Source organism: Theropithecus gelada, chromosome 7b (genome assembly GCF_003255815.1).
Source record: "Theropithecus gelada isolate Dixy chromosome 7b, Tgel_1.0, whole genome shotgun sequence".
NCBI lineage: Eukaryota > Metazoa > Chordata > Mammalia > Primates > Cercopithecidae > Theropithecus > Theropithecus gelada.
In genome coordinates, this window is record NC_037675.1 from 23,558,530 (window position 1) to 23,585,734 (window position 27,205).

Sequence of the window (27,205 nt, forward strand, 5' to 3'; positions counted from 1 at the left end):
TATTATTTCAAAATTATAAAAACCTTCTCCAAAAGATACAACTCTGGCCAAACCCATAAAACCAGTACTTCTTTCCCCCCTACAGGAGAAACTGGCAGCAATTCAGTCAAACAGACAGGCCAAATAACCATCTTGGAGGGAGCATCCGTGACTATGAACTGCACATACACATCCGTGGGGTACCCTACCCTTTTCTGGTATGTCCAATACCCCAACAAACCTCTGCAGCTTCTTCAGAGACAGACGATGGAAAACAGCAAAAACTTTGGAGTCGGAAATATTAAAGACAAAAACTCCCACATTGTGAAATACTCGGTGCAGGTGTCAGACTCAGCAGTGTACTGCTGTCTTCTGAGAGACACTGTGCTAAAAGCACAGGGGAACTATACAAAAACCTCAGTGGCCCAGAGGGAGTATGTAGTGAGGCTGGAAAACCCAGGTTGTAGAGCCTTGTTCTCTCTCTCACAGACAGTCCTGTTAAGACATTATTAGAAGATAAGGAAAATCAAAAGCAGATGTAACTGCCTCTAATTCCAGGGCATAGGGGTTTCTTTGACAGAAAATGGGGTCAGGGAAGAGGGTCTCAGATAATATCCCTGCTCTCAATTAGGTCAGTTCTCTCTTGTCCTTCAGGCTTTCTTGCATGATGTGTAGGAATCAGAATATGATGACTTGATGTCAGTCCTGGCTCTACTACTTATTAGCTATGCAAATTTGGCCAACTTAATTGATGTCTCAGAGCTTTAGTTTTTTTCATCTGTGAAGTAGAAATAAAAATAATCACACAAATTTAAGATGGAGATAAAGTGGAAAAAAGGTAGGTTAGAAGGGGCAGATTACTACTCAAAGCATTACTGGAACTTGCAAGTCCCACCATAGCAGTTCTGCTCTCTCTCTCACGGCAATTTCTCTGCCTAGTGCTGACCATCCTAATAGGGCTTGGCATGGCCACTGCTTTGTCATACCACACCACACCCCATGCCCAGCCCCAGGCCATTATGATCAACATATCGTCTTTTCTCTCACAGGCTCCTACTCACACCACACACAAAAATTAACTCAAAGTGGGTCATAGACCTACATGGAAAAACTAAAATTGTAAAACTCTTAGAAGAAAACACAGGAGTAAATTTTCATGATCCTGGGTTAAGCAATGATTTCTTAGATGCAACACCAAAAGCACAAGCAATAAAATAGAACATTGATAAGTTGGACTTCAACAAAATTAAACTTGTTTATGCTTCAAAGGACACCATCAAGAAAATGAAATGATAACCCACAGAATGGGAGAAAACATTTGCAAATCATATGTACTATGGACCTGATGATAAGGGACTTATATTTAGAATATATAAGGAACTTTTACAACTCGATAATAGAAATATAACTCAAGCAGTGAGCAAAAGATTTAAATAGACATTTCTTCAACAAAGATACAAGAATGTCTAATACGCATATGAAAAGGTACTCATTATTAGTCATTAGACAAATGCAAATCAAAATCACAAGATACCGCTTTGCACTGAGTAAAAAGCTATGACTTTTTTTTTTTTTGAGACGGAGTGTTGCTCTGTTGTTGCCCGGCCTGGAGTGCAGTGGCCGGATCTCAGCTCACTGCAAGCTCCGCCTCCCAGGTTTACGCCATTCTCCTGCCTCAGTCTCCCGTGTAGCTGGGACTACAGGCGCCCGCCAGCTAGTTTGTTTTTTGTTTGTTTGTTTGGTTTTGTATTTTTTAGTAGAGACGGGGTTTCACCGTGTTAGCCAGGATGGTCTTGATCAACTGACCTCGTGATCCGCCTGTTTCGGCCTCCCAAAGTGCTGGGATTATAGGCTTGAGCCACCGTGCCCGGCCAAGGCGATGACTTTTTATAAAGGACAATAACAAGTCTTATCAAGGATGTGAGAAATTAGAACCCTCATACATTGCTGGTGGGGACGTAAAATGATGCTATCACTTTGGCAAACAGTTTGGCAGCACCTGAAAATGTGAAACATAGAATTACCATATGACCCAGCAATTCCAGCCCTATGTATCTACCCACAATACATATGTCCACACAAAAACCTGTGCATGAATGTTCATAACAGCATTGTTTATGGTAGCCAAAAGTGTAAGTAATCCAAATGGATAAACCAGATGTGGTATCTCTATACAATGGAATATTACTCAGCCATAAAAAGGATTAAAGTACTGACACCTACTACAACATGATGAACCTTGAAAACATTATGCTAAGTGGAAAAATCCAGATACAAAATGCCCATATTGTATATTTCATTTATATGAAATTCCAAGAATAGGCAAATCCAAAGTCAGAAAGCAGGTAGGTGGCTGCCAGAAGCTGGAAGAAGTGGGGAATGGGGAGGAACTACTTAAGAGATGTGTGGGGTTTCTTTTGGGGAAAATATTCTGAACTAGATAGTGGTGATGGTTGCACAACATTGTGAATATACTAAAAGCTACCGCATTATATACTCTAAAGTGATAAAAAGTATGAATTTTATGTTTTGTGCTTACCTCAATAAAAAAGAAGACAACCAAATAATCTAGATGTGATTATTAATGGAACAAGAAGCTCTAAAAAAATTAAATTCTTACTATTCCATTGCAAACAACTCCAATAAGTATATGAAATATGGAGCCACCTGATAAAACCTATAGCAGTACGGGAAGGTATACTAACTCAGATTTTAACTAAAAATTATAAAAATGTTGACTGACACAAAGACAAAGGAGAATAGCAAAGATGGCATGAACCTTTAAGGAAATCATTAAAAAGTGGAAACTTTTTAATGAAAAAAGTTAAAGATTAAAGAAAATGTGAAGTGGAACATAAAAAGCATTTTAGAACAGTTTGGAGAAATGAAGATGGTAGGGTGGGGAGGAAGCTTAATTTACATATCAAGGAAAACAGAATAATTTGGCAGAGAATAAAGAAGAGGTAGAGCACTTCGACTCCTGGTTTCATCCTCTATTCTTCATCAAATATAATAATTTTGGGTTAGGAGCAGTGGCTCATGCCTGTAATCCCAGCACTTGAGAGGTTGAGGCAGGCGGATCACCTGAGGTCAGGAGTTCAAGACCAGCCTGGCCAATGTGGCAAAAAACCCCATCTCTACTAAAAATACACAAATTAGCTGGGGGCAGCAGTGGACACCTGTAATCCCAGCTACTCTGGAGGCTGAGGCAGGAGAATTGCTTGAATCTGGGAGGCGGAAGTTGCAGTGAGTCAAGATCATGCCATTGCACTCCAGCCTGGGCAACAAGAGCAAAACTCCATCTCAAAAAAAATAAGAAAAAAAAAGTATAATTTTCAAACTGGAGATGAAGAAATGAAAAATTATGACAGATGAAGAGATACTAAGAGAGAACTTAGATGCTTTCAAAATGATCAAGTCTTCTGGGTCATTTAAACTAATCCCCAACATACGAAAAGAGTTTGCAGACATGGTTGGCAAGGCATTGGGTGAATTTTTTGAAAACCTATGGGGAATGAAGGAAATCCCCAACACATGAACACAGAAATAGTGGATTGATACCCAGCAAAATTCTAGAGCAGATTATTAACAGATAATATGTGGGCTCTTAGAAAATAATGCAGTGATCAGTACCAAGCCAGAATGAGCTCACTAAAGACATTTTTAAAACAAGCCTGCTAAATTCAAAGGACTTCCATGGACTTTAAATGTGTCAAATATTTGCAAGACATTTAATAATTTGGTTTTCACTCTATCAATGGGAAAAATATATATATATTATCATTTGTTGAGTGTCGTGTTTGCCACAGGCCCTATTGTACTATAGATGTAATAAGAACTAACATTTATTTATCAAGGGCTTAATGTGCATGAAGTGTTGTTCTAAGTGCTTTGCATACATTAATTCATTTAATCTTCACTACAACCTCATGAAGTAGGTGCAATCTTTATTAAAGATAAGGAAACTATCTTTAATACAGAAGAATTAACTAACTTGCCCAAGAACACAGAGTTAGTAAGGGAAGACCTGGCATACAAATACAGGTTGACAAGCCCAAAGCCTGCATTCTTAAATTCTATACTTTGTTAACTCCCAATGTTATCTGTAATTCCCACCACAAAACTACAAGTTTTGTATTGTTATCCCCATTTTATGAATAAGGAAGCTGAGGATTGGAGTACTGAATAGAAAAATCCAGTAGAATCTAGTAAGTAGTAAGACTAAGGCTCAAACCCTAAGTTCATTTGAATCTAGACCGTATCCTCTATTCACTTCGCCATTCTACATAATGCTAGACTTGGTGAATCCTCAGCTGAAAGAATGGCCATATATAAATATACAATTTAGAAAAATGTCCCTATTGTTACACCTCATGTTTTATCCTTCACTCTGACCTGTTCACATTGATCTTATGTAAATTCACACAAGGTATGCCCATGCCCATTAAATGTACAAATAGCAAATTTTGAGATTGGTATATGATGATGATGCCCTAATGATGTCCAGCTAATATGTTTATTTACAGCATACATTAAAGATTGAAAATCATCTGAACAAACTGGAAAGATAAACTGAAACTGCCAACATAGAATTTAATGGAGATAACTATATATTTATACAGTAGTTTTATAAAATGAGTTGTAATATCTGGAAGAAGAAATCCTAAATTTTTAGTATTTGTTGTGTAATGCACTCAAAGTAATTAAGGAAAAGATTTTCGGAAAGGATATTAGAAAGTCTCATAAAATCAATTTGTGAAAAATACAGCTAGGGCTCACAGAAAGAAGAAAATCACCAATTGGCTTTCTGAATCTTTCTGAATCTACTTTTCTCTGAATGTATAATCTGTTCTCCTCCTGGGAAATCAGATTCCGCCGTAAACCTGTCATATTCTACTCCACAACAACTTCAGTTTGAACATACCCAGTTCTGTTTGCTAAGAGATGAGTCTGCTTTGAATCCCACAGGGCTTTAAAGCTCTAGTTACACTAACTGCTGTTTCTGTACCTCTAGTTCAAATTAATGAGCATAGTATCTACCCAGATCCAACAAGCTATTGCCAGAAAAAGGAGGTTACTTGGTACAAGCATGACCTCTATGTCATCTCTTTAGAAAGGAATCCCCAAACTGGAAAAGGACTACAAGCTTGAAATAATTCACCAATGTGATAAAACAACTGAAATTATCATAGATAACAATAAAATGAGTGGAAACCAGATGAGTACAGTAATACCCTGACAGGGCAACAATATTTGAATCACATTTGAAGAGACATGAACAAACTGTAGCAAGTCTAAAAAAAAGATAAAACTAATAAAGTAGTCTGAAATAATACCATGTGCAGAAAGAAACAAGGATGTCACATAAAGAAACCAGAGATATTTATAAGGACCCCTTTACAAAAAAGAACAGATCTGGCCTTCAGTTTTCAAAAGATATAGTGTGAAATGCGGCTACTCTACTTGATCTATCATAGCTGGCTGAAGTCAAACAATCATCAGGTTTCTGTTCCCCCACATTACCCCCACCTTACTTCTAGGACTCCTAGTAGGAGGATGCTAAGTTTGGTTCTCTATCTGTATTGTCGGTGAGAGGGCTGTTTGTTTGTTTGTTTGTTTGTTTGTTTTAGAGACAGGGTCTTGCTCTGTTGCCCAGACTGGAGTGGAGTAACATGATCATATCTCACTGTATCCCCAAACTCCTGGGCTCAAGTATTTGACCTGCATAATAAATGTCTACGCCTCATGCCACTAGGTGGCAATGTGGGTGTTACATTTAAAAGATCATGGATGGTTCACTTTGCAGGTAAAACTGTAAATGTTCTTAAGTGTGCATTTCTGCTGCTTCTGATGGACTAAGAATCCCTTTTGATTTCTAAAGTAAATGTAGAGACGTTTTAAAAATAAAAGACTCCTGTGTCCAACTAACATATATTCCAAAATCCTCCAACAGAGACCTGTGTGAGCTTCAGCTGCCATAATCATGGTGAAGATCCGGCAATTTTTGTTGGCTATTTTGTGGCTTCAGCTAAGCTGTAAGTTGGGGAGTTTCAGGACATGACATATTTTACAAAACTTCTGGGGAGGGGAAAGAAGGGATTCCAAGTGGCTAATCTGGAGTGCCCTCCTGAAAATGTGTAAATAAATGTGTATAAATGTTTCAATAATTGTAATATTCTGTATCTGATGATGTCTTTGAGAACAGGTGTAAGTGCCGCCAAAAATGAAGTGGAGCAGAGTCCTCAGGACCTGACTGCCCAGGAAGGAGAATTTATCACAATCAACTGCAGTTACTCAATAGGAATAAATTCCTTACACTGGCTGCAACAGCATCCAGGAGGAGGCATTGTTTCTTTGTTTATGCTGAGCTCAGAGAAGAAGAAGAATGGAAGATTAATTGCCACAATAAACATACAGGAAAGGCACAGCTCCCTGCACATCGCAGCCTCCCAGCCCAGAGACTCTGCCATCTACATCTGTGCTGTGAGACACAGTGCTCTCCAGGCACCTGGAGCCCATACCTAAACTCTAAAGCGGAGGCATCATTTCTTACTCCTGTCTTTTAGACTTGTCTGTCTCTATCCTTGGTCAGATGATGTCAAATTTTTAAGTTTTTAAAATATAATATTCTCCCCTTCTAGACCATCTCTCTTCTCTACAGCATCATCAGCAAGTATATTAACCAGACGATATGTGATTTTTACCTTGGAAGTAAAATATACAGGGTATAAAAATCCCGATTCTGCTACTTATTAACTGGATGATCTTGATCAAGTTACTTAACTTCTCTGTGCCTCAGTTTTCCCTCAACTATAAAAAGGAAACACTGTTAACCATAGTACCTAACCCCAATTCTGGGGATTACATGAGGTAATATACAAAAAGTGCTTGACACATTTCCTGGCACATAGTTAGTGTTACATAAAGGGTATCAATTATTGGTATTAGTTGTAGATGCAGCATGAGTTTGCTGATACTCATTATGGGTTAATACCACAAATCATTGAAGAAGTATGTGGAATATAAATAATAAGCACCTTAGAATAATTTTAGTTTTCAGATTCTTTCCTAATGATGTCCAGCACTTGGCCTTTTTAATAGTGTTGAGAAAAACAGAGAGTAGCTGTAGAAAACATAATAGAAGGATGACTCTATGGTTTGGTTTGTGGTGCGGAAATGAAAGACTGGTAAGAGATGCTTCTGGAGAAGCTCAGTGACTTCTTTAGAAAAAAGGCCAGGTTCTAAGTTTTCATGTGGAGATCTCTAATGGAAACTTGCATTTGTGGAAATTCATGAAGCAGAATATCAAACCCAGTGTATCTAAATCAATGGTTCTTTATATCCCCCAAGGATTCTTTTCATTATTATTCCCAATCCCAGTGGAATTCTTATATCAAAACAAGTTTTATGATTATAATTGTTCTTATTACTCAACAACATTAATCATATATATTAAATTATAGCTACATTCTTTTTTTATTTTTTTATTTTTATTTTATTTTATTTTATTTTTTTTGAGACAAAGTCTGGCTCTGTTGCCCAGGCTGGAGTGCAGTGGCCGGATCTCAGCTCACTGCAAGCCCCGCCTCCCAGGTTCATGCCATTCTCCTGCCTCAGCCTCCCTAGTAGCTGGGAGTACAGGCGCCCGCCACCTCGCCCGGCTAATTTTTTTTGTATTTTAGTAGAGACGGGGTTTCCCCGTGTTAGCCAGGATGGTCTCAATCTCCTGACCTCGTGATCCGCCCATCTCGGCCTCCCAAAGTGCTGGGATTACAGGCTTGAGCCACCGCACCCGGCCTACATTCTTTTTTTTAATCAAAGGTTCTTTAAATCAAAATACTACCTGCACATATCTAAAAAGCCGATAGTATTATAAAGATCTGTTCCTTCCTTAGCCCATGCTCTACCCCCACCTTCCAATTCAAATCCATTCTAGCAATTTCTGATTAATATGTATATACTCTTGATTTATCATTATTAAGCATTATCTATTGACTTCCTTCTATGGCAGCATGCCACTACTCTCACCTCAACATACTTATATATATCATAAGCTGGGGTTAAATAGACAGTCAATGCACATATGATTATGACCACATAAATATTGCCACTGTCTAACCAAAATGACAACTATAAGTATATTTCCTTTCTGGTACAATGTATTTTCTTAGTTAATAATTACATTTTTTTTTTCATTTATTCTATGTCAATGTCCTGTTTTTTCCAAGTTCTTCAACACAGTCTTAAAAATATTTATTAATAATTTCTCTCAAATGCTTTCAGCACCTTAATTTCTTTTTTTTTCCCCTCAAGATTCCCTTTCCCTTGACCTCCATTGGTTTCCCTATGTGAACTGATTGCTCTATAAGCCTAAATGTGATTCTAGACATTTTAGCACCACTCCCCCAAGTTGGCTTTTTTGCATTTTGGATCTCATATCTTCATTTCCCAAAGACAAATAGTAGAGAGAGAAAAGGGAGAGGAAGAAGAAGGAGAAAGAGAAAGGAGAAAGAAACACTCTTGGGCTCACTTTTGAACAATGGGAGAAATAAATGAATAAATGGTTCCAGCCTCCCCCATGCCCTGCAGTATTGGGGGAAACCAGCCTCCGATATTTCACGTAGGTTCTTTTCTATTTCCCTAAGCATCAGCTGGTCTGAGAAATAAAGGGAAAGAGTATAAAAGAGAGAAATGTTAAATCTGGGTGTCTGGGGGAGACATCACATGTCGGCAGGTTCTGTGATGCCCCCTGAGCCGTAAAACCGGCAAGTTTTTATTAGCAATTTTCAAAAGGGAGGGAGTACATGAACAGGGTGCGGGTCACAGAGATCACATGCTTCAAGGGTGACAAAAGGTCACAAGGCAGAAGGTCAGGGTGAAACTAGAATCACTAATGAACTTCCATGTCCCGCTGTGCATGCATTGTCAGGGTTCAAGAGCAGAGAACCTGTCTGACTAGAATTTGCCAGGCTGGAACTTCCTAATCCTAGCAAGCCTGGGGGTGCTGTAGGAGACTAGGGCGTGTTTCATCCCTATCTACATCTGCATAAAGGCAGACTCTCCCAGGGCAGTCATTTTAGAGGCCCTGCCCTGGGAATGCATTCTTTTCCCAGGGCTGTTAATTATTAATATTCCTTACTGGGGAAAGAATTCAGTGATATTTCTCTTACCCATTTTCGGTAATAAGAGAAATATGGCTCTGTCCTACCCGGCCCACAGGCAGCCAGACTTTAAGGTTATCTCCCTTGTTCCCTGAAAATTGCTGTTATCCTGTTCTTAAGGTGCCTGGATTTCATATTATTCAAACACACATGCTCTACAAACAATTTGTGCAGTTAACGCAATCATCACAGAGTCCTGAGGCAACATACATCCTCCACTTATGAAGATGATGGGATTAAGAGATTAAAGTAAAGACAGGCATAGGAAATCACAAGAGTATTGATTGGGGAAGTGATAAATGTTCATGAAATCTTCACAATTTATGTTCAGAGACTGCAGTAAAGACGGGCGTAAGAAATTATAAAAGTATTAATTTGGGGAACTAATAAATGTCCATGGAATTTTCACAATGTGTTCTTCTGCCACGGTTTTAGTCAGTCCCTCTGTTTGGGGTCCCTGACTTCCCGCAACACTGCATGAGGAAAAGTCTGAAGCATATTTCAAAAGGCTCTTCAGAAGGTCATGTCAGGATCAGGCACCAGTCATGCATATGGTGGCCAGCTGCATTATGCACCATTGCATTGGCTTTCTTCACTACCCAAATCTACTCCCTTGATCCCTCACTCCTGCTCCATGAGATCACTTCCCAAAAATGCCCTGCATGCAAACCTTTATCTCAGACTCATCTTTTAAGGGAATATAAGCTAAGACATGCCTTTTCTCCCTATGAACAGACAGGACACAGAGCCAGAAGACACAACATTGCCCGTCTGCTCTCAGTAGTGCCTTATCCCCTTCAAAAGCCCTAGATACTGGCCTATGTAGCTGTCCCAGTGACTACTGACCACAGCTTCTCTATTGGTGATACAAGTTCCTAGCTTCCTGTTTTTAAGAAGTACTGGACACACCTGTGTCACTTTCCTGAAAGAAAGAGTGCTGAGATTAGAGGGTTCAAGTGGAATTACAGGGTGAGACAGAGAGAAGATACAGGAGATGCTGGCCCTAACAGAGAGGGAAAACAAAACAAAACAAAAACCTGTTCTTATGAAATAAAATAAAGTCTTGTTCATCTGAAAGTCCACTGGTCTTTCCTGAAAGTGAAGGCATTTTTCCATTGAATAAATGCACAAGTAAAAATCAATAAAACATAAATATGGATAAAAGTTTCCTCATAGATTTGACGAGATTATTCAGAGACAGAATTCTTGGTCTCAATTTTCTCAGCATCCTCAGAGTTTACTGTGTGGACACTAGGATCACAGAAAGAATATCAGGTGCCAAAGCTAGCAATTCAAGTTGTTTCTGGTAGAAGTCAATGCCCTCCTGTAATCAAACGAATGAACTAGTAGAAACCACTGCCTTGGTCAGTTTCCCCTCTCCTGTATCTGGCCTTCAGCACCTCAGTAGGTGCTTAGAGAGCACTTACCAGGCACCAGCTCCCAGTCGGTATGGGAACCATTAGAACTCTCTCCAGAGAAACTCAGTCTGGCCCAATGTTTCTGACTTCAAGCCTCATTTCCATGAATCAGACAGCTGGTGAAATTGATAGACCACAAACTCCATGAGGGCAGGAACCACGTCTTGGTCATTACAGTGCCCCTAGTGCTTAGCATAGTGCCTGGAGTCAGGAGTGTTCTCAATGATTTATCCTGCTTTGTCATCTGCTCTGATAATGAGAGTTTCTCGATCTCAAGGGCTGTGTTTTGTTCATTTTTGTATCTACAAAGGGATTAGCACTGTATTTAACAATAGTAGAAACTGAAGAAAAAATTGTGTGAAATTACATTTCTTCTTTGTCATCAGAAGTAACTTAGTCTTGCTGACTTTCTTTCTATGCCCTTGGGTGTTGCCTCTTTGTTTGCTTACTTGATTTTTTTGCCTCACTGAGAATGTAAGGTCTGTGAGGACATTGGCTTGTGTTTCTTCATCCCTGATATTTCTTTTGTAACCAGCCCAATTCTGATATCTAGAAGGAGGCCAACAAGTGGTTTTTGGAGGAATAAGTGAATATTCTTCAGTTATTCAAGTGGGCTGGGTACTTGCAACAGCTAATAGTGCAAAGCTGCAATTCTAGGCACTATCAGTACGTGTTTTAACTAACACATTATGTGGATTATTTAAAAACTTGAGGTATATGATAATATAGTACTGATTTGTATTTTTACAAAGTCATATTTTAAAGCTCCATTCTTAGCTCAGAGCTGAGCCATTAAAATAATGTGAGACGTTACATTAAAATAATGTGAGACAGCAAGAATGCTAAAGCTTGATACTAAACCTATTCAGTAATGTGGAATAGAATTTGAGATCAGGAAAGAGGTGGTCCCACAACTGGGAATTAAAATCAAAATGGTGTTGAGCAGGTAAAGCTGCATGTCCAAACGAACTTGATGGCAAAACTTGAATCTGCCAGAAATTTTCTGCTAGATTTACTGCAGATCCTGCCAGATTCAAGCCAAACATAGAAAGATAAGCAGAAAACCTCCTTCATCACTGCCTGTGAAAGGATGTTGAGTCCAAGAGACAAGTAGAGAAAGACCCTTATAGATTAGGACCCATTAATATACACTGACTTGGCAAACTGAGACCCAGAGGCAAGTACAGACCACAGGACCACCAGATGATTTACTCCCTTGGATCCTACTGGTGGAAAAAGCTGCCCCCAGCGTCCACTTCCACTGTACAGGAAACTACTTCATAGGACCTGAAAATTATATGGCAATATACATCAAAGAGTCCTTGCACTCTGACCCTGTAATTTCACTTCTAGAAATTTCTCCTTTCTTAATAAAACAATCCAATATATACAAAGATTTGTTTTTTTAAATGTTGGTGAGAGCTTTATTTAAATAAGTGCAGAAGGAAAAGAAACACCAATTCTAACAAAGTAGTCGATTTAAAAACCAGGGGCACATTTGTCTGATGAGTATAACCACTAAAAATCATTTTATCTAAACTTCTGCTTCCAGCCACGCTGAAGTAACAGGGACCAGATTTACCCTTCCACTTGAAACAACAGCAACCGAGAAGGCTCCAGACAAATTACACAAATCAACAATTTCCAAAACACGGTACACCAAGCAATAAATGACCATGATCCTGAAAGATGGGAAACAAATGAGGCGAGCCCCAACATTACAATAACTTATTGCCTTGAGAGAGTTTCTAGGCCACAGCACAAAGAAGGAAAACTGAGGCAGAACCTAGTAGGTTCCCTGAGTTGAGGCAACAGAGCTGAGACAGAGAAGACTAAGGCAGCTAAAGTTCATAAGACAGAATATGCGAGAGGAGAGAGGGCCACAGAGAGGACCTAGAGATCTGCCAAGGGTGCCCTCAAGTATTCAGTAGAACGCTCATCTGTGCAAGCGTGTGGAAACTACCCAAGGGTGAGTGGTGGTGGCGGGGAAGAACCATTCAAAAGGATTAAAGGAAAGAGGGCCTCTTCAAGTATGTCTAGGATTTAGAAGAGAGTTTATTGCTTAGCCATATATTTCTTAATACTTTAATTAATATTTCATACATTTCATTTTCTCTGGCTCTAGTCACTTATCATTGTTGTTCATTTTCAAACAAAGAATGATTTCATATATTGAGGAAACAGCCCTATCTGGCTTAGGTAAAGAGTAAAGGCAAGAGGCCAGGTGCGGTGGCTCACATCTGTAATTCTGGCACTTTGAGAAGCCGAGGCGGGCTGCTTACCTGAGGTCAGGAGTTTGAGACCAGCTCGGCCAACGTGATGAAACCCTGTCTCTACTAAAAATACAAAAAATTAGCTGGGTGTGGTGGCACATGCCTGTAATTGCAGCTACTCGGAGGCTGAGGCAAAAGAATCACTTGAACCCGGGAGGCAGAGGTTGCAGTGAGTGGAGATTGCACCACTGCACTCCAGCCTGAGTGACAGAGCAAGACTTTGTCTCCAAAAAAAAAAAAAAAAAAGTCAAGACAAGAATAAGCATTACCCATATGGCATGACAAAAGTTTTTGGTAAACTTAGGGTTTTTTTTTTTTTTCTGTTATCAGTAATACAATTACTCTTAAAAACTAGTTTTTATTTCTCATTCCTGAACTCATTTACATGTAATGTCAAAGTATGATAAATTCAAACTATGCTGACACCTGTAAGAATGTGGCTATGTATGATATAAAGTCTTTATACTTTCATCAACTTCAAACCTCAGTTCTGCTGTTATAATGATAAAGTTCATTTCACTATCTCTTGTGGCCATTTAAATACTTTCACATATTTACTATCATTTTTCATCTTCTAAGGCTGAGGACTTGTAATTCTTAAGAATATTTCTGTTATCCCTATAATTACTGTTGTGTCTCTCCAGGCATTCTTTTTTAGTGAACAACTGTCATTAATGGCTTCCAGAAAGGATTCAAACACCATCTCTACATTTATCATTCCAAGTGCTGTGACAACTGCCTTGCCAACCACATTTCCAGGCTCCCTTGCAGCTACAGTGCAGACCTGTATTCAGCCAAGTCTTTGATTGGGAGATGACCACCTGAGGAACAGGCTAGGCAGGGGCATCCCTTTTCTTGATTTAGGGGCAGTGGGGGCCACGTGGTCTGGGTTAGGCAGCAGCAGCATCTTTTTGATTGGGCCAAGAGCAGTAACTTCCTGTTTGGGCCTGTTTGGCTGCATATTCTGTTGCTGGCAGCACTGGAGGCAGCTGGCATAGGGATAGGACTGCAGTCTTCTTACAAGGCTGATGGATGGGTGGTTCTGGGCATCACTCCTGGAAGTCGAGCCTAGAATCTTTTTCTCCAGTCTGTCCAATGATTCTGTGAGCCTTTTGCCTCCCCAAATCCTGATCTTCTTACCCGAGGTAAAGCGATTTCCTTTCTTTCTTGTCCCTTAGCACACAGGCATCTTACAGTGTTTAGTCTGAGACCCACCACAGCTTTCATTCCAGCATCCTTCAAGCTGAGTATCAGACCTGGTTAACTTTTTCACTGCAGTACACTTGGCTCATTTCAATGAGGATGAGTTCATGTTTATAGTGATTTCTGGTTCCTCTGCTTGGAAATCCTAAAAGATAGAAAAGAGCCTCCAGTTGCTGCAGACACAAGCATGAGATATACTGAAAACTCTCCAAAAGTGTCTCTTGGAATGTTTCTTCATTACTTCACTACGTTTCTTTCTAACCTTCAGAGCTAGTAAGGACCTTCAGTTAAAAGAGCCATTAAATTTCTAGTTTAGTTAAGAAACATTTTTCTCAATTTGTGGGAGTGGGGAAGCAGTGCAGACTAAACGTACAGCTCACATCATATTGTTGTTACCAGTTCAAATCGAATCACAGTTTTCAGTCGCTTAGTTAACATTTATCCTTCTTTAAATCTTGATGAAATGTCTCTTCCTCAATGAACACTTCTCTGCCTCTCAACCTAAATTTGTTCCCCTTGTGTTACTGTTTTAAAGAACCCTATAATTTCTATGTATTTCTGTGTGAATATTTGTATAATATCTGTCCTTCCTATTAACCTCTAAGTTCCACTAAATACTCTGTGTTCAGAATAGTGCCTGGCACAAAGGAGTATGACAAATAGTGATGAATGAATGAATCTGAACCATCAGGCATGTATCTTACTTTGTGTTGGGCTCTCCCTCAAGTATAGATGTTCCTAGTGACAATCCCATTAATTCAAACACTGACCAGAGAAGATTGAAAACATATGAAGCAGTGCTTTTGGAACTGAGGCTGGAACTGAGGCTGTAGTCCAATATGAGTGGAGATAAAAAATGAAGACTTTAAAAGGAGAATTCACATAAAAGCAGGTATCAACATGGAAAACTGCAGAGGATGTTTGTATACACAGTGGGCACAGCAGCAACCATCACCTCCAAACTTGAGGTTCCAGGCTGAGGTGACAGATCAGAGTGAGCCAGGCACTGTGGGACAATGGGAACACTTAGATTCCCAACACTGGAATTTGCTGATTCTTCTACTAACATTTAGTAAGAAATTTAGCCTTACCCAAAGTCAGGTCCAGTCTTTGTCCCAGTTCCTGTGAGACAACCTCTGAAGGCTTAGAATTTCCTGAATTGTTGGCATGTCTTTGTAATTGATGGTGGGGTCCTTGGACCACACTTAATAGTTTCTGCTATTAAGATGACTCATTGTGGGGCTGGCTATATTCAGTGGTCTCAGGATGGGGGCTGGCCATGCCAGAAAGACCAACCATATAACCTAGGGTGGAGGGTTTGGGTCACAACCTAGAGACTGAGTTCAACCACACAGGCTATCAGTCATCCAGTATAAAGAAGTCCCAATAAAAACTCTGGACACCAAAGCTCAGTTGAGTTTTCCAGACTGGCAATATTCCATGGGTATTGTCATGCCTTGATGCTGGGATGGTAATTCATCCCTGAGGACAATGGAAGTTTCACATTTGGAACCCTACCAGACTCTGCCCTATGCATCTCATCCCTTGGCTGTTTTTAATGTATCTTTTCTCTGTAATAAATGAATCACAAGTATACTAGGTTTCAATGAGTTCTATCAGTCTTTCTAGTGAATTATGGAACCTGCTTTAGAAAATACCCAACCTTGCCAGTAGTGAGAGTGGTCGTGCATGAACTTATCTCCCCTTTGTAGTTGAGTCCTAGTTCCTTGCAGTTGGGGGTTGAAGTCTTATGTAGATTTAGTCTGGAGGTCTATGCCCTTAACCTTGCTGCTTGGTTAACTCTGGGTAGCTACATTTTGTATTGAGCAACTCTATATGAGTAAAAGAAGTTTTGTTCATATAATGCCTAAACAGCTAATCAAGTATATCAGAAAGTTTTTTAAAAGTTAAAAGTAGGTAAGTGAACCAGTAATAAAGTAGGCAAGTCACAAGGTAATTAAATGCCTGTTTCAATGCCTACATGTGTTGCTTAGAACATATGTGTATGTGAGATCATCACGTTAAAATATTTCTAACACGAGGACTGGCAACACCTAACAATAATGATAATTAGTACTTGTCTAGTTCTTACTACTAACTGGTTTCTGTTCTGAATGTTCTACATGTATTAACTAATTTAATTCTCATAACAACTCTGGTTATTAGCCAGGTTTGTAGAAGCTGAGGCACAAGGAGGTTAAATACTTTGCCCTATGGCACACTCCCAAAATTTGAATCCAAACCATGTAACTCCATAGCTCATGCTCTTAACCAATGCCCCATATAACTTCCCAGAAGGCAATCACTTGAAATTTCTTTCTGATCTTATAGAAAGGTGTTAGTAGACTGGTTATCTTAATTAACATCCAATCCTAATTATCTTTGTAGCAAAGTAATATTTTTATATAAACATGTCAGAGGCATTTGAACCAGAGCAACTCCATCTTGAATAGGACCTGGGTAAAATGAAGCTGAGGCCTACTGGGCTGCATTCCCAGGAGGCTAAGCCATTCTTGGTCACAGGATGAGATAGGAGGTTGACACAAGATATAGGTAATAAAGACCTTGCTGATAAAACAGGTTGCAGTAAAGAAGCCTGCTAAAACCCACCAAAATCAAGATGGCGACAAGAGTGACCTCTGGTTGTCCTCATTGCTACACTTCCACCAGCGCCATGACAGTTTACAAATGCTATGGCAATGTCAGAAAGTTACCCTATCTAAAAAGGGGAGGCATGAATAATCTACCCTTTGTTTAGCATATAATCAAGAAATAACCACAAAAATGGGCAATCAGCAGCCCTCAAGGATGCTATGTCTATGGAGTAGCCATCCTCTTATTCCTCTACTTTCCTAATAAACTTGCTTTCACTTTACTCTGTGGACTCACCCTGAATTCTTTCTTGTGTGAGATCCAAGAACCCCCTCTTGGGGTCTGGATTGGGACCCCTTTCCAGTAACAAAGAGATGTGTATTTTATTTCTGATAATACATTTTTGCTTTGTTATCCCTCTCATGTTAGGCCAGCAGCTCAAGTCCTGGTCTTCTTCCTGTATTGGAAAAGGGAGTTCACAATAAACACAAAATAAGAAAGGATAAATTTGAAAATTCCGCTAGAGACAATAGAATGGAAAAAAAAGGGTTTTGAGTTTGGGTTATGACTTTTGAGTTTAAAAATAAATCTATGCCTCGCAAAGTTCTCTTAGAATATATGTGAATGCAAAACCCAATTATGCAACCCTAGATTTAATGCAAATTTCTTAGTTTCTGGGAATTTCTGGGGTGATGGAGACAAAACAAGGAAGTAAGACATCGGTGAAGATCTCTGTGCCCATCTCCATACACCCTCCCAGCAGTGGGGTGGGCGAAGGCAATGTTTAGCCCCCAAATAGGATGTTAGGAATCTGAAACTAAAGGAGATTGACAACTAATTCCTCTTAGAAAGCCTGAGTGGCAATATCCTGCAAGTTTCCACCAGGGCAGAGACAGCTGTGCAGTAGTACCAATAAGCCCAGAGAGCCCAAGACAGCCTGATTCTGTCAGATTGGAATTAGAGTAGTTGAATTTTTACATGCACACAAAAAGCATAGAAATTAACAGAGAGAGACTTAGTGGACCTGGATGGGTGTCAATATTATAATAAAAAGGATGCAGAGCATTAGATTAATAGCCAGAGACCTACAGGGACTCAGACATCAGGACATTAGAAACAATAATGTCCCAGACTGGACCCCAAGCACTGCACCCCAACAGATGCCAGTATGGGCCAGGTGTCCCCAACCAATGCCAGACCACCATTTAAGGCCTCTACATTTCACCCCAAGGATGGCGAGTAGGAAACCTGAACTGATGGAGGACATCCTGAATTGACTTAGAAAGTCATGATTTTACTGAGAAAACCCTGTATTTACTTAAAGCAAGCTTTCTGACACCAGGCAAAGTGGTTACTAGAGTTAGAAATTAAGCTGTTATGGAAAATAAAGCTGTCCTGGATTGAACATCTGAGTAAATTATAAAACATTTACCTGCTACATCTCTATTCACCAGATAGCGATGCTCAAGCATTCATCTGCCCCTACACAAATGACAAATGACATTCACGTTTATTACATATCCCCTCAGGCCTAACTAGGGCTGTGTGCTGTTTCCAAGACCAAAACGTCACAACTGAAAACCACTCACCTGAATATTTACCATAAGAAATACCTTGGATTAGTATGGAACTTGGTGTAACCCTCAAATATGGGAGTTTGTCACTAGAGGTACCAGAGGACCACTTTCTCTGTTAGGGGACCTTGACGACAATATATTACAATGAAGGCAGTGATTGGCAAACAGCAGCTTCAAATAGGCATGCAAACAAACATTGAGAAACAGTAAGCACATAAGATAACTCATTTAGACACTTTTATATGCAGCATGTATAGGACTTAAAATAACATTCCCAAGTTAAACTGAAACCATTACTATGTAAATGCCACAGCCAAGTCAAATGAAATAGTAAATACCAGCCTTGCAAATTGATCTCCCTCAAGGGCACTCAAAAGAGTTAGACTGCCTGCTGCTCTCTTAGGAAATGTCCTCCTCTCTATCAATCATTTCTGTTCTGACATCAAACCCATTGACCAGCATATGTTTTGGAATTTCTGAACAATTGACTTTCAAGGACTCATATTCATTCTGCACTTTCTTAGAAACCTCATAGGAGCCACTGTTGCCAATAAAATAAAAAACACACACACACACACACACATTATAAATCTAACCCCAAAATGGGATTGCTTCAAAAGAGAATGGACACCCCCACTCCCTACGTTGTTTGTACACATCTGTGTTGATTCTCTCGGTGAACTGGCCCATGCAAGCAGGAGATCATCAATCAGCAGGTGTCACCAAGCGCAAGTCAGAATTGCTCCACAGAAAAATTGAGTCTTTTTTTATTCCCTATTGTCACCTACCAAAATGTAAGTTGCTTGTTGATCTCATCACACTGACTTATGTTACAGTGAAGTGTTGAAAAGGCCCAGCCTGCACATATTCTTGAAATTTCGAAATAATGGCTCAGTGAACAGATGTATACTTTCTCCCAACAGCTCTTTGTGGAAATGAATTTTTTATGAGCCCAAAGTATCTTTGATTCATTCCTGATTAAAAGTCAAGTTAAAACTAAATACCATATACTTTTTGAAAGACATTTTAGGAAGTATTGACACAAGGACTTTTGAGACTGAAAATCATGGGTTAACAATAAATCTTTGTTTGGTGAAACAAAAGAACAGTGTAGGTGAGAGGTAAAAAGCACAGGCTCCAGGGCCAGACTCCCTGGGTTCAGATTCTTCACATTTCAGCTCTGTGACCTTGAACAAACTACTCCAGTTAATCACAACTTCAGTCTTTTTTAGAAAATGGGATATTAAATAATGGCTACTCCATAGGGTTGCCATAGAGGAAAATACAAGGTAGTATTTACATGTACATAAAACAGCGCCTGGCACAGAGCCAGTGTTCAATTAGCGCTAGCTATTTTTTGGATACAGGTAGATAAAAGAAGCATTTAATGACTAGTTACATGCCCATTAACATAAAATGTAAGCCACATCCATATGCTGTAGCTTATGGTGACAAAGTTTTCTGCTCGCCTATTAACTAAAAGGAGAGAAAAGCTTCTCTACAATATTGAAAATGTTATCCTAATGGTTCCAAAGGACTGTTTTCTGGGAATGTTTGCTGCAGAAACCTCACTGGTTAGATGTTTGTTGGAGCACACTGTGATTATTCATTGTCATTGCGAACTGTGTTTACCACGGGAGGCTGTTCTGACTCACCACTTTGTGACTCACCAATTAGTAAACAGCTAAATGTCGCATTGCTGATTTAGGTGTAATTTACTCTGTCAATATAAAAGGACTCTGCAGATTCTACTAAAATCGAGAACATAGCTAAAGGCATTCTTCATTGTAAAAATGAATTTTAGAAAACAAGATGACTCTAACAGTTACTTTAAAATACAATGCAGTATGTCTATTTTAAATGACAACACTATCTCCTCTCTGACAGCATTCAACTTACTTTCAGATTTAGTCGGTGTTTTCTCAACTTCACAAGCACTTGAAAATCCATAAAGGAAGGAAATACGTCTTGTTTCATTTTCAATAGTTATATCAAGGATACTTTTTAAAAGTTCATATTTACCATGTTTTCAACAAGTAACTCTTAACAATACTCTTAAGAGTACGATCGTGATGATAGGTAAAAGTCAGGATCACTCCCTTTTCATCTTTACCTGTGTAGAGCAATGTAACGTGCCTTTTTCCCAAACTCTCTGACTCCATGAGGGATGAGACACAGAGGGTGTGGCTGAGGGCTCCTAGGCCTGGGACTCCTTGACTGGTATCCTGTGGCCTGCAGTCCAGGGCTTGCAAGTGATCAAACAGGGAAGGAGAAATGAGGCAGGCACAGTGCTATGAGCAGGCCTGTGTTTTCACTGGGAATGGTGGTTAGCAGATGCTCAGATGTGTCCCTTCTCCCTCACACTCACCTTTGGCTTGGTTCTTAACTCCTACCCACCCCTCCCTAAACCCTTTGTGAAGGTCCAGAAAAACTCACAAAGAACTGAGCGAGTCACAGACACCCAGCAGTCTCCAGAGAGGCCTCTGTGCATGAAGCCTTCACCAGAAGGATGCCCGCTCTTCCTACCTGGCCTGGAAACTCAAAATGGGCACGAAAACTGAAGATTGTGAGAGACGGTCAGGTTACAGGCCAGAAACAGACAATAAGATTGATGTTCAAATAGCTGAATTCTTGATTCTTTTCCTGAGATCTACTCCTCATTTTCAGTCTTGCGGTAAACCTCAGTGAGGGGTGTTTTGTCTCGTGTTCTATCTATTGGTGAATGGATCTCAACCTTTCTGAATATGGGGACGTACTTTTTAAAGCCAAAATTTTTGCAGATAGTAATGGATTTTTAACATCCATTGATTAACAAAGTGCTATGAATACAGTAACACTTTTAAATAAATGTGCTTTCAGTTTTTTTTAACTAAGCATAATACATGCATGTATATATTTAAACTTATCACAGTGCCTGGCACAGCGAAAGCACTCAACAAATATTAGCTATAATTACTGCTATTGCTGTTGTTTACTCAATCTATTGGTAATGCCTGGTATACATGTGGATTCTTAGAGTCCTTATAGAACACAGCAACCCATAAACTATACTAGGCTCTAAATCTTCTCGCCCAGGAACTTTATCCGATGCATACTTCACCAGCAACAGCAGCATTTAGCACTGTCTTGTAGAAAAATTCTTGATAAATTAATTGAATTAAATTTATGTACCATAAAATGTCATGAAGAGATGGAAGTGTCTTGGTCCTGTATCTTAGCATTTTCAAACCTCTCCATTGTTTTTTTTTTTTAATGTATAGATTTCACCTGTGTAAAAATGAAAAATAAGAAAACTGATTCTAATGCTCTTCATGAAAGGCAAGAAAAGCCTTCTTGGAAAGCAATAGTTATGGGAGAGTTCTGCCAGAATGTATTCTCAATATGACATGAGAACAATTTTATTATAGGAACCAGAGGTGCTGAGGACTCAGCTTCTGACTTACCCTAGATCATAAACATCACTGGACTAATGACCAGTTGAGAATAATCTAAGCTCTTGTGCTTTTATAACAGACCTGGTTATGTCCTAAAAAGTAAGAGCATTTATAAATAAAAAAGAAATTTTAACAGTTCAATAGAGCAATGGCACTTTCCAGGTCCTCCCTGAACAGGTGTCATCTATTTCCCCATCCCTTGGATCTCAGTTGGCCTTGTAGCTTATGTGGATCCATAGAATGCGGCAGAAGTGACAGCTGTGCAAGTTCTGAGCCCTCACCTCAAGAGCCTCACCTGTCACCTGTCACCTGCTCTCTTGGACTTTGGCTTTTTTCCACGTGAATCAACCAAGGCTAACCTTCTGGAAGAAGAGAGACCGCGCGAAACAGAACCATGAAATATCAGCCTGAGGCCCTGGATATGTGAGAAAGCTGAAGATCAGCAAAGCTGACCTAAAACTGAGTCACAGTTGACCTCAGATGCATGAGAATCTAGCCAAGGCTGAAAACATTCAGTTGAATCCTACCTCAATTTCTGACCCAGAGATAGCAACTAATGTACAATATCATGATTATTATGCAATCATTGGAAAGAATGTATTAGATAAATGTGTATTGGCCTGGAAGAGGTATCAACTAAGCACGCTTAATGATTATCCATCTTAAAAAAAAATACAGAAATAGGGTTGTAGAACAAGGTTCCTGGCCATACTGAGCTTACTTTTCTGTTGGTGAAATAAAACACTTATGAAATGACAAGGAAATAATTCAACCAATAAGAAAATGCTTTACAACCAAGAGACTTATTAAATAAAATGGGTGCACCTTTTATGTTACCCATAAGTATAATAGTGTCCTAACACAGCAGACACATTTCTGTTGTCTGCAGTTATCCTTCAGAAAGCCTTCATGGGAGAACCTTTAAATGACCTCAGAGAGTGAGGGTTTATGTAAATAAAGAATTAAGTCAGTGTGGGTAGAGGTTCAGCACCAGGGAGAAGGAAGATTGTGGTGTGGGGCTCATATCTAGAAACAGAGTGGCCCCACGTCAGCCTATGAGGGAGGAGCCAGGCCCCGCCTCAAGGGTCTCCATCAGAAAGATCTCTGTGGGAAAGGAGCAGGCGTTCCAGGTTGTTGGCAAAGCCTGTGCTTGGGCAATCCATCAACACAGTTAGTCCAGGGCCCACCGATGACCTCTGACCCTTCTGACATTTATTTTCTCTGCCTGGTACTTCCTCTAAGGAGCATCCTGCCACTCACCAGCCCCTACCAAACACACACACACACACACTTACTCTTTTTGCTCATAATCATTCATCAGGTTTTAACTTAGATAGCACTTCTTCTGGGAACTTTCTCTGGTGAGAGATCCTCTTATGTGGCTCTTGACCTACCAAACCAGAAGCAGTGGTGCAATCAGCGATCATTATTCTCTTACTTATTATAGTATCTCCAGCACTTAGCACAGTATCTGCAGACAGTGGGCACGGACTGAAAAAAATACTTTTTGAATCAATGGATTAAATAGCTAGTTTTCATTCACCCTGAGAAAATACCAAGCATTGGTCTTAAGAATATCACAGGCCTGAAGGTATAAAGGAGGAAGCAAGGAAACAAAATCAACAGACAGAGCTTTGGCAAAATCTGCTGTTCGCCTGTCCTCCCAGAAACTCCATTTCCCGTTCTGGGGAAGCAATGCCAAACAGCTCCAGGAACTCTGTATATGGTCTGTCAAGTATCCAAGACAGAAGGGAGACTTTACAAGAGTGGAAGCCCAGCCTGCTTGCTCCAGTCTGGACTGTGCTGGTCTTTATTTTCCTAGTCAGGGATGGCCCCAACCGGGCACTGTGTCTCTTCTCAGGCTCTGAGGCCTTGGAAATGGAGGAATGTTGTATCTGCCAGTGGTTTAGGTCTACATTGTGAAGAATTAACTTTCCCAAACAGAGATCTGGCCTTCGCCCTCAGCTACTGGGTGGTGATTCGTAGGCTCTTGGAATGTCCTGCCAGATAGGAGTATCTATGTTTGTCTGGGGGCTTTAGCCACCAGTCAGTCTAACAACATGATATAGGATGGGGTTTTGGAACATGCCATGTGAGTTCTGACCTCTGGAGGAACCAGAGACCATTAACTAGAACCTCCAGGAGGGGCTGGAGGTTAAAGGTCAGCCACGTGGGCAGCATGTGATAAAGCTCCAGAAAAAACTCTGAACACCAAAGGCTCAGCTGATCTCCTATCCTCGGCAACACTCTGTGAGTTCTGTCACACAACATGGCTGGGAGGAGGAACACACCCAGGTCTCCCTGGGAGAGGACAACCAGAAGCTTCACGTTTAGAACCTCCCAGATTTCACCTAATGCTTCTCTCCCTTTGGTTGGTTCTGATTTGTATCCTTTTGCTCTAATAAACTATGATCATGATCACTTTCCTAAGTTTTGTGTGTTGTTTTATGGAACTATCAAGCCTAAGGGAGCATGGGAACTCCCAGATTTGTAGCCAGCTAGTCAGAAGTAAAGGCAGCCTAGGAACACAGAACTTGTGGCTAATGTTTGCAGTGAGGGCAGTCCTGTGGAGGACTGTGCCCTTAACCTGTGAAGTATGGCCACCTCCCAGCGGTTGCCGTCAGAGCTCATGGCAGGGCCACACAGGGAAGTGTAGGAAATTGAACCAATGAGGACTGACACAAGGGCTTCCTGACCATCCTCTAGGAAGTCTGTCAGGAGATGTCCTTGTTCACTTCCCTGTAGGTTCCAGCAAGGCTCAGAGGGTCATCAGTTCCACCAACAATATCTGTGCAGAAGAGGGTAGCTGTGATTTTACTTTAGTCTGAAAGAACATTCTGTTGATTAACACTTAAATATTACAAACAGCCTCTCAGTGTGAGAAGATTTATCTTATTCTCCTGTGTAATTAGAATGATTATTCAACAAATGGATGTTATGCAGTGAACTTCCAGAAAGAAGCCAAATTTATCAACCTCATCAACTCACACTTACAGCCCAGGGATCTATATTCCTGTGCTCTCAGAGCAGGCATGGAGCGTGGACTGATAGGCAAAGACCAGCAAAAAACCCAGAAGCCAGTCAAAAATGCAGGATCCTGGAAAGACCTGAAAACACACAAGAAAAAGCTGGGAAATAGGAATGGGGAGTGAACCTCTGCGATCTGGAGAGGAAACTACTGGTTATTTTAGGAAAAACATTCCCACAACGGGGCTCAGAGAAAAGAGAAAGTAACGGTATCCAGGCCTTATTCTCAGAAGCATTCTCCTCCCTGAATCCAGTACCTGAGGTAACTGGGCAGCAGATAAAAATAACATTTCCTCAAAACAAAGCAAAACATTAAAAAGAAAAAAAAATAGCCTACTGTCTAAGCTTTGTCTCCCAGTGGAACTCGGGAACCAAGCCAACTTCTCCAGCTGTGCATCTTGGCTATGTGTCTCAGATGGAACATTTCTGACTTCATTCCCTCCCCTTCCCACGTCACTCGGTAAGGAGGGTGGGCCAGGACAAGCAGCTCAGACAGCTGTTCCTACAACTGGCCTTACTACAATCCTCCAGGCTTCATATACAGGCACCTCTGGGGCCTGCCTGCCTGCACCAACCCATCCGGCCCAGTGCAACAGACCATTCTTTCAAGCTGTCTGTCTCCTCCTCACAATCATCCCAGGACTCCTCTTAAAACTATTTTTTCTGAGAACACATTGTGCTTTGCCACAGTGTTCCATTTATCTCTTGGTGGCCGTTCCATTTGCCTCAACAACTCTCTATCCCATTTTTTAGTACGGAAATATTACCCCGAAAGAGAAGGCAATCTCATTCACCTTGCCAGCTCTAAATCCTTATCGCAATCACATTGCTTTAGATTGCATTTATGTGTGGATAGGTGTGGATGGGTGTTTGGCACTGTGTTAGATGCCAAAGATACAATGCTAAGGAAAAAAATACCTGACAATAGATTTTATTATATTCTAACGGGAAAGATAGGATAAACAGATACATAAACAGTATATATGCAGAGTAGGATGAGTATCATGAAAGCAATAAATAAGGGGCTGAAGGGTTCAATTTAAATGGGGTGGTCAGAAAATGCTTTTCCTTCTTCTGAGAGAAATGAGCGAGGGGCACAGGGAAGCCTGACTTGTTACACTAATGAATATCTCTGTGCTTGAAAACACAAAACAAGGGGAGATGAGGTTCCACTCAAGAGAGGTATATACACCTCAATTACATGACCTGGAAAACCTGATCCATACACACCTTGCTGACACCACTCCATAGGGAATGTCATTAGGACTTGTGCACATCTACCACACCTCCATTTTCACTCTCTCTGAGATAAGAGGATGTGCACTGTGTCTGCCTAGTGAAACTGTACTCTCTGCTGAATAAAGCACAGTTAGTTGATATTCATGAGCACTAAGCCTCTCCTTATAATGATACCTTAGAGAGCTGTGCTAACTGACCAGCACTCTGGATACTTACGAGCAGATGTCTGGTAGCAACGGAACCTTTCATGACCACCCAGGCTCTAAATTACTGTTCAGCTCAGCAGCTCATTATCACCTTCCTGGAGTTAGAGCTCCAACATAAGAATAAATATCTCCATCTAGAATTATCACTTTTTAAATCAAAACCTATATTCAGCTTGAGAGTATAAATATCAAAATTCCGGGGCATTTTTTCTAACCTTTCTTGGGAGATTTTAGTAAAATTCCAGGACTGATTGCTGAAAGTACAATCTGGAAACAGAAACTAATATAGTGTCACATCATATGAAATTAACCTTTTTTCTTATGCAACTCTATCAAACTTCAAGGAAATTCTTTGGAAATCTGTGCACCACTGCATTTAAAACAAAATAGGTCTATCATTAAATGCCTAATAAAGGTTGATCTTACAGTGTTATTGAGCTGCCTTGCAGATCTGAGACAGGTGGATTATTCCAGAATGAGAAAGAAACACAGGATGAATAAGTCGCACTAATGGCAATAGCAACTTCTGGGAAACACCATTTTCCAGCAGCTGTTGCTTTCATCAACACATTCTCAGCAAAATTGCCACAGCCATTTCTGAGAGCTTAGAAGCACTGCTACGAATCTCTAATAGGAGTATCTATGATGGGAATTCCTATTGACTAGAGCCGCCTTTGCAAATAGGAGATAATGTTGAGCTAAGGGAATCTTTCAACGATTCATTCAAAACATGTTTATCTACCATGTGATAAACATTATAGTCAGTGCCATAGTATAAACTTGAATAAGACATAATCCCTGCCCCCAGGGAACTCACATCCTTCTCCACATACCTAGCACAAAAGCACAGAATTATAATAAAAGTTGTCAAGAAGAAGAAAAGCATGGGGCATTATGCAAGCAAAGAAAAAGGGACTGCCTTATTTATTTAGAAGCTACTGGCCCTCTCTAGAGATTGTTGGTCTTCCAGCACATCTAAATATTCTTCAATCATAAAATTCCATGAAGCTAGAAGTACAAAATGCTGTGTTATCAGTTAAGCACCCCCCTCCCTTTTATTTTTGAGACAGAGTCTTGCTCTGTCACCCAGGCTGGA

General features: G+C 40.2%; 8 gene segments (V, D, J or C); all 8 read left to right on the top strand.

The window, feature by feature from the left end:
• The window catches only part of LOC112629379, an 881,832-nt gene that overhangs the window by 661,455 nt on the left and 193,172 nt on the right, over positions 1–27,205 (top strand).
• LOC112629380 overlaps positions 1–27,205 on the top strand; it is a 766,638-nt gene that overhangs the window by 573,053 nt on the left and 166,380 nt on the right.
• Positions 1–27,205, top strand: part of LOC112629366 — a 772,346-nt gene that overhangs the window by 531,508 nt on the left and 213,633 nt on the right.
• The window catches only part of LOC112629369, a 661,469-nt gene that overhangs the window by 455,643 nt on the left and 178,621 nt on the right, over positions 1–27,205 (top strand). Inside the window, 1 exon segment of the V gene segment in view lies at positions 25,521–25,526. Coding sequence covers positions 25,521–25,526 — 6 coding nt within the window.
• The window catches only part of LOC112629376, a 484,771-nt gene that overhangs the window by 295,260 nt on the left and 162,306 nt on the right, over positions 1–27,205 (top strand).
• The window catches only part of LOC112629375, a 451,949-nt gene that overhangs the window by 279,458 nt on the left and 145,286 nt on the right, over positions 1–27,205 (top strand).
• LOC112629378 overlaps positions 1–27,205 on the top strand; it is a 416,220-nt gene that overhangs the window by 231,596 nt on the left and 157,419 nt on the right.
• LOC112629377 lies at positions 5,786–6,707 on the top strand. The segment is given in 2 exon segments: positions 5,786–6,014; positions 6,185–6,707. Coding segments are annotated over 2 exon segments (372 nt in total).